At 44.9% G+C, this 8,051-nt stretch overlaps 1 protein-coding gene across 1 annotated transcript; it reads right to left on the bottom strand.

Annotated features, from left to right (window-relative positions):
- Nucleotides 1-564: 564 nt before the first annotated feature.
- emilin3a (elastin microfibril interfacer 3a) lies at nucleotides 565-5,164 on the bottom strand (the record flags this gene model as incomplete). The annotated part of the gene is made up of 4 exons (XM_080014600.1): nucleotides 565-3,023; nucleotides 3,850-4,643; nucleotides 4,755-4,874; nucleotides 5,013-5,164. 4 exons carry the CDS (start codon nucleotides 5,162-5,164, stop codon nucleotides 1,069-1,071), a joined length of 3,021 nt encoding a protein of 1,006 aa, XP_079870726.1. The 3' UTR covers nucleotides 565-1,068.
- Nucleotides 5,165-8,051: the final 2,887 nt, after the last annotated feature.

The raw sequence follows: 8,051 nt of genomic DNA, 5'->3' as shown, positions 1-8,051 counted from the left end.
TATTCACCATATGCCCCGGGGATAAAAACAAGTTTGCATGATTTGTGGGCTCTTCTCTCACAAATTTGTCATCTTAACGCTTGTTTGTCGGAAAGGGCCCTAACAGGAGAGGGGTATTACCAAGGTTGCCTACGGCTCCATCATAAGGCCAAATAGCAGCTGTGTTCAAATAGCTTCATTAATGGAAGACAAGAAGAAAGAGGGAAACAGAGATAGGACTGCCCACCTCACCTTGGGACGGGCGCCAATTTGTCAGTGTCCTTTGGCAAACAAGCGTTTGTCCTCATAAACCGAGACCCCAGAAGGGACACGTCAGGTACACGGTTTCCTCCTCGGCTCCATGTGGGAATCAAATGTCTCTCTAGCGCTCTCTGCTGTTTTTTTTTCTTTTGTGCATCTTTTACACGTCCCTCTCCTGATGTTCAGTACAGTGAAATACCACTTTAAGCAGCTGCTTAAAAAAAACCCACCCTAGTGTTTGAATCCGGTGTTGAGTGAAAGTCAATTTTTACACAAAGCAGCATATATGAAACCACTTGAAAATACTTTTGTTGAAGTATTTATTTTGTTTTTAACAAAATAACAAATAGAATAGACATAAAACTAAACTGAAATAGTACAAAAATGTAGATTATCTTTGATACATCTAGCCTAGAAACTACATATAAAAAAAACAATACAAAAACACGAATGTAAACATTTTCTGAACAAAACTCAAATATACAGTGGAGGCTTTCCAGAATTTGATGTTGATTTGATGATTTCCCAGCCACCAGGTCTCCACATAATGGTCAATCACAGCAGAACTATTTCTATTACATTTGTAATTTGAAGCTTCAAAGCTTAATACTGTGTAATGCTGTCAAGTTTTTTTTTCAATGATCTCCAACAAGAAATGTTCCTGTACCTTAGCTGCCATGCCGTCTCATTTCCTACTGAAACTGTATGACTAAACTATCTTTAAATACTGGTTCAAAACCATTTCTTACTTTTCAGTACAGATAATTTGGCAACATGTCAATAATTTCTGCCACCTTTGAGTAATATATAACTAAAATAGTGACAAAATTATGCTAAATCATAAGTAAATGTATCCCCTCTCCGTGCGTGTTCAATACCCATATTCTGAGGGGTCTCAGTGGTCTCTACCTTAGAGGAGCAGTTTTTCAGTCCATCTTTCAGCTCAGAAAGCTGCTGGGCGTGGCTGGAGAGGGTGCCATTTACCTGGGACAGGAGCCCATCTGACTGTCTCTCCAGCTCCTCTCTGATCCTTTCCAGGTCTTCGGCCACGTGATTCAGGCCCTTGCACTGGTCCTCCACACTGGTGACCCGGCCTCCCACCTCTAACACCTCCTTCTTCACTCCCAGAGCCGTGCTCCGACAGCCCTGCAGCTCCCCCGCCAAACGCCTCTTCATCTCCTGCAACTCGCCTTTCAGTCGAGTCAGTCTGCGATCTCCCGCTCCGAGCATGGACGCCTGCCGTCCCACTAGCTGGACCACGCCCTTCATCTGCTGGGCGAGGCGCTCCTCTCTCTCTTGCCATGTGCTGTTGATTTGGCCCACTTGGCGGACCATTGTCCCCACAGAGTCCTGAAGGTCTGTCAGGGTGCGGTTGACAGAATGGATCTTGAAGTTGATAAATGTGAGCTCGCCCTGAATAGAAGAGTCTCCCTCTGATCCTTCCTGCCCGTCCCTGAGAGCTGGATGGGTCAGGAGGCTCTCCAATGAAGAGTTGAGGCTGTTCAGACGCTCAGCCTGTAGTTCCAGTGTTTGCCTCAAATTTTCCTCCCTTAACAGTTCAACAGCGTCTCTCTGAATGACAGAAGGAGTAGAAGGTGAGGCGCAGGAAGAAGAGCAAAGAACATCCAGGCTGCTCAGGTGTTTCTGGACTCGGTCCACATCCATCTCCAGCCTTACTCGGAGAGACTCCAACTCTGTCTCAAGGGTGGGTACAGCGTGGCCCTCCATTAGAGCAGGGGCAGTGGCATTGCCCAATTCCTCCACAGCAGTCAGAAGTCGACCCTCGAGAGCCTTCAGTTTCCTTTCCAGTTTGGCTTCCAGGCTCTGCCCTACCTCCCCTCTGTCAGAACCACTACCTCTACCTCCTATTGCAGCACTTCTTCCCCTTCCTGAGAGGTTGAGCTTGGACTCTACATACCCAAGCCGTCCCTCTAGCATGCCCTCTATGTGATCTCTGTGTCCTCCAAGCTCCACCCTCAGGTGTCTTTGGGACTGGTTGAGTCCTGCCATTGACACCTCCAGCAGCTGCACCCTCTCAACCAGACCAGGCATTCTAGTGCAGCAACTCTCTGTCCTGTCCGTTCCATGGATCTGAGCTTGCAGGCTTCCCAGCTCCCCCTTCATACTGCTAACACTGCCTTCCAGAGCTAGCTCCACCTGCTCCTGCATCTCACTTTGCTCTCGTTGACACTGACGACGCACCTCCCCAGCTTTTTCCTCACAGCGACCCTCTGTGCTCTCTATACGCTTTTCAAATCCATCTAGAAACTCGGCTCTGGCCCCACTCAGTTTGGCATCCACCAATTTCGCTGCAGCACTTTGGTAATCAACTACATGGGCCCCATTAGCGCCCGATCCCACTCCACCATCAATTGAAAGTTTCTTTAGTGCTTCATCATGGCCCATGACTGTTGCCCTCATTTCCTGCATCTCTGCAGACTTGGATTGCAGTTCTGCCCTGAGATCTTCAATCCTCCCACTCAGGTCCCCGAGGCCTGGGAAGACATGTCCTCCGTCCAGACCTCCAAACTCAGGGACCGCTCCAGGGATGTCTCCAAATCCCACAGTTGAGTGACTGGAGACCAGTGCTGGGGCGGGCACAGGACTAGGGCCGGCAGAAAGCAGGGCAGAGAGCATCCTGTTGGCGTCTTCTCTGAGAGAGGCCCGCAAGCCGTCCTCCAGTCCATTCACAGTTGCCCTGAGAGTCTCCAGACCCTGGTTGAGACGTTGCACATCTTCCTCCATTCGATCCAGACGCTCCGTCTCAATGCTTAGACCCTGGCCTAAAGGGGGAGAAGTTATAGATGTTTGCCTTGAGTACTCAAAGTAAACTCTATCTTAAAATAATTGCATCCGATAAAATCAAAATGCTGTTTCTCAATTTCTGTACTCCAAGAAAAATAACTAATTAACAATAATTTGGCAGTAATTATAATGTTAGTTTAACAAAAATGGAAAGTAAGGAAAGACAAGTTTATATGTACACATTTCATACACAAGGACGATTAAAAGTGCAGAAAATATAGAATGGGCATTAGAGAAGAGCCAAGAATAATTATAAAAACATTGTAATAAAAAGTTAAGACATAATACAGTCAGAGTTAAAGGGTCCGTGCAAGTGAAATTTAAATCAGCCAATTATTGATCTCCATGTTTTGTCTTCACTCTAGGAACAGTTAGTAGACCTGTCCCAGGTGACTTAAGAGGTCATAATGGTTCATATTGTAAGAGCAAATCAAAGCTGCATTTTGTCCATTAATCAAGAGAGATTTTTTTATTTTTATTTTAAAGAAAAAAGAGAGGTATCTTAAAATGTATTCTATGACACAATGGAAGCCAGTGCAGAGACTTTCACAATAATTGGTGTAATGTGAACAGCTTTTGTGGTCTTTGTTAAAACTGGCCTATTTTAAATTTGTTTTGACAATTGGCTTATTGACCTAGTAGAAACAGTAGTTCTATACAAAACACGAACGCACATTTTGAAAGGAGAATTTGGCTTTTGCGACACTTCGCCTCAGACCTTGTTTCATAGGACCTATTTTTTGACTAAAACAACCATGCTTTCTTTATTAATTAAAAACCGAAGGCTGCATTTTCCCATCTTACCTTCAATCTCTTCACCACCACGAGGGGGCGCAGTTTCCTCTCGAGCGTGTTGCTCAGGCCCATGGCCATGATGCTCTTCATTCTCGTGCTCATGCTCGTGCACCTGCTCAGTGTGGTGTTGATCCAGGTGTTGACCCGGGTGTTGATCCGGGTGTTGATCCGGGTGTTGATCCGGGTATTGATCCGGATGTTGATCCGGATGTTGATCCGGGTGTTGACCCGGGTGTTGATCCGGATGTTGATCCGGGTGTTGACCCGGGTGTTGACCCGGGTACTGATCCGGGTGCTGCTCCGGGTGCTGATCCGGGTTCTGATCCGGGTGCTGATCCGGGTGCTGATCCGGGTGCTGATCCGGATGCTGATCCGGGTGCTGAACCGGGTGCTGATCTGGGTGTTCTGGCAAAGGCTCTTGCTCAGGGACATATGGCTCAAAGGAGGTCTCTGGGTAGGAGGGGGTCATTGGAGGACCAAAGTGACGCATGGGATAAGAGTGGATGCCGCCACTGGGAGGTCCTTTCGGTTGACTCCAAGGGTTGGCCCTCATGGGGGGGCCCTTGAACATGGAAGCCCTGAACATTGGACCTTTTTGCGGAGGGCCCTTGAACTGGGGACCTTTCATTTGTGGGCCCTTAAATGGCAGCCCTTTAAACGGGGGCATCATTTTCATAGGGTGGTGATAAGCTGCCGGTCCCTCCATGCACCCGTAGCCAGAGAAGCCTGGACAGCAACGCCACTCCAGCTCTGTCAGGGTTTTATGTGCCACCTTGTACATTGGTTTGTACATCAGACGATATCTGGTGGGGTGAAACAACGTCAGACAAAGACAAATTATGACTAGATAGTGTATTTCTTGCAGTATGGCGTTAGTTCTTATCTTTAGAGATGTTTAGTTTTGATTCACTTACAGGAGAGTAGGACATTTCTGACCCCAGGAACACTTGTTGTACTCAGCTTTTACAAAGGGTGCTGCCCCATCCTGCATTGTGAAGGAGACTGTCTTCTCAACCACGTAGGCACAGTGGTTCCTTGTAGAGAAGAAACATTGAGGTTTAACATCCAACTACAATTTTTACCTGCTTTCGAATCATAAACTGAGAAAAATATAAACAAATAATGATGTGAATGAAGAAATGTAGAGGCAATGAGAGGGAAGGAGCACTTACTTGTGTCTGCTGGTGGGTTTTCCAAGCTCATGATGTTGAATGGGTCCAGCCTTATACATATTGTATGGGAACGGTTGGTAGAACTTGGCTTCAAGCAGTGACACAAAAAGTGTCATTGCCACAAAAGGATGTAGATGTATCACAAAATGCATTCTTTTATATTCCCTTGTTCAAAGTAAAAAAACAAAACAACTCAGGGAGGTTTCAAATTGAAATATATCAAATGATACCGCAGAACAGAAAACTATTTCTCCATCCCAGTCAAGCTCGCGCAACAGTAAGATAAAAATAACCTTGGAAAAAAAGTCCCTAAAATGACTAAAGCGTTACACGTACAATTATAACAATCAAAAAAAAAAATACTTGTTAATAATGTTCAAATCAATGGCAAAAAAAAGTTGAAATTAAATAAAATAAATCCAAGCAGTACAACCTTTCGGCTGTGAGACGCCTTCAGCAGTGCTGGAAAAGCAGAGTGCCACCCTATAAATGTGGACCCTGATGCAGGTTTTGGGTGTGGTGGACTCTGTGAGACTGACAACAATCCACTGTGAGTTTGAGGGACGGGTGAAGCCACTAAAAGCCCCCCCCCACCCCCCATATCCCCTCCCACTCCACTTCACCTCCTCAAAGTAGCAGCAAAGTAACTCCAAGGCAAATGAGGGAAGGGCTGTTGCCAATTAATGTTTATTACAATTACATTACATTACATTACAATATTACAGAATACATCTAGTTCTATAAAACAACTCATTGACAGAGGCTGCTGGTCAGAGCACACCTTCCTAACTGACATCATGGCAAATTATAAAAATAGCACCGACTACTACACATTTGATTATTTATTTTTTAATTATGAGAAGCACAGATTAGTGGGTGTACAGCATTGATAATGACTTTCCTAGTCGTAGATGTTTAATATCCCTCCTGGGATCAGTAAAAAAACGGCCGTTAAAGGAACATAACATGGATGAATACATTTCTTACCACGACAGATATAAAAAATGATACTCTTGTGGTTTCTCACATCACATTTTGCAGGCGCTCAGTGACCTTTCCCAAACTGCTTGGGCCTAATAATGCGTTTACACAATCTTGCCGGCTCTTACTTCACATACACACACTGACACGGCCCTCCCACTAAACCTAACAGCAAACCACCAGGAGTGGGGCAAGTAAATACAAATGGCTCCTGTTCAATCACAGACACGCACGCGCGCACACACACACACACACACACACACACACACGCATGTGCACACGCAAACACATACACAGGCCTCTGACCCACAAACCAGCACAGGCTGCTAAAAAAAAGTTAAATAAACTGTGATTATACTGGTGATAATGAACGAACCTAAAAAAAAAAAAGAATAATTGTAAAATCATCTGTTTAGTGTTGGTATAATGCACATCTAGTAAAATTTCGCTAAACTTCTCAAAAACTCCTCTTTTTTATGTATTTCAAATCTCTTCTTTGTTCCTAAACATGCCTCATTCAGTTTACAATCTTAACAATCTACCAGGTCCGAAACGATGACTTCTCTTGTTTCTCTCTGTGTTACAGAACATTATTGGCTTTTTACGTATTGCTTGGAAAGATGCACATCACATCACAAAGTGGTTTCTTTGGCGGGTTGTTGAGGCGGGGAGTGTTTTTCTTAGCATTCGTGTGGAAAACTATTCATTGGAGCCATCCACTCTGGAAGTCGTAGGAATTATTTACCAGCTTGGAGTCTGCTACAAAACAGGGACGACATTGTGTCCATTATTTCAGTGGCTCTGTTGATCGGCCCTTGTTAAAGACTCATTTCCTGTTTCCTGTTTGTGCCAGGGCCCACCGATTTTACCTGCAGGGAACTCCCTCCGCTCCATTGATAAACAACAGGAAAAATTGTTACTGTGAGTTTGTAGGTGTTCGTGTGTAGGTGTTGGTACGTGTGTGTGCGCGCGCGCGTGTGTGTGTGTGTGTGTGTGTGTGTGTGTGTGTGTGTGTGTGTGTGTGCGTGCGCGTGCGTGTGTGTGTGTGTGTCTCTTTTCATGTAAATATGCCTGTAGCATTGCATTAAAAATCATGTACATAAACAGACGATGTGAAACAGGCGGCAGAGAATCCCCAATCAAAGCTCAGACTTCCAGCGGTCCTGGAACAAATGCAGCTTTATTCCCCGCGGCGGCTCCACCCAGAGCGCTCGCTGGTGACATCACAATGTTACAGCTGTTCACTTTCTACTCACCTGCCACACGAGTGCTGACATCACGCCACTCAGTCTGTTCACACACCCCATTCACTAAAGCCGTGTTATATATGGAGTGAGGCTGAATCACCCGTCATGCCTGTGGAAAAACACAGAGAGTCCAGTTAACAGAACGCATTGGGCTGGTTTAGGTTAACAATATGTAAACATGAGCGGAGGTGTCTGCGTTACTTCTTCTTTTCATGTGGATATACAGTGTAGACGGGTAGATTAATAAAACTGCTCCGTGTTTGGATACCAATCCACGCAGTATTAGACAATGCACAATTTTGATTTCCCTGTCGCCCCCTTTTCCATCTTTGTTTATTTCTCACACCTTCTGTCTACATTCTGAGCCTGCTTGAAAATCCTTTTAAGTGCGCCTTGTGTTTTCACCAAAGTCTGTTTTTAAGACAACTCTGTTTTAGGCTTGGCAATACGAGAGCAGGTCAGGATGAAATAAGCACGGGGAATATATCCACATTTTAAATCAGTTTGGAAGTCTTCACAGTCGAATTTTACATACTTTGCTCAGTTTAGAGTGAATGGGTGGGATTGACTACACAGGATGATTCAAGGTGTTCCATGAAATTTAAGACACTTTGAGGATGTTCCCAATGTAGTAAATTCCAGCCAAGCAGGTTAAAAGAATGCCCTTTGAGAAACCTCTGCAGAACAGCTTCAGGCTACTCTGAAAGATTCCTCTAAAAACAGCTTTCCTCTTAAGGGTATTCTATGTATTCCATGCAAACATGGAAAAACAAACAAGTTCTAGAAAGCAAACAAAATAAACTCAAACACC

This window comes from Zeus faber (genome assembly GCF_960531495.2).
Source record: "Zeus faber genome assembly, chromosome: 15".
NCBI classification, from domain to species: Eukaryota; Metazoa; Chordata; class Actinopteri; order Zeiformes; family Zeidae; genus Zeus; species Zeus faber.
Note: the sequence above shows the minus strand (reverse complement) of the source record. Positions and strands in the feature narration are given on the sequence as shown.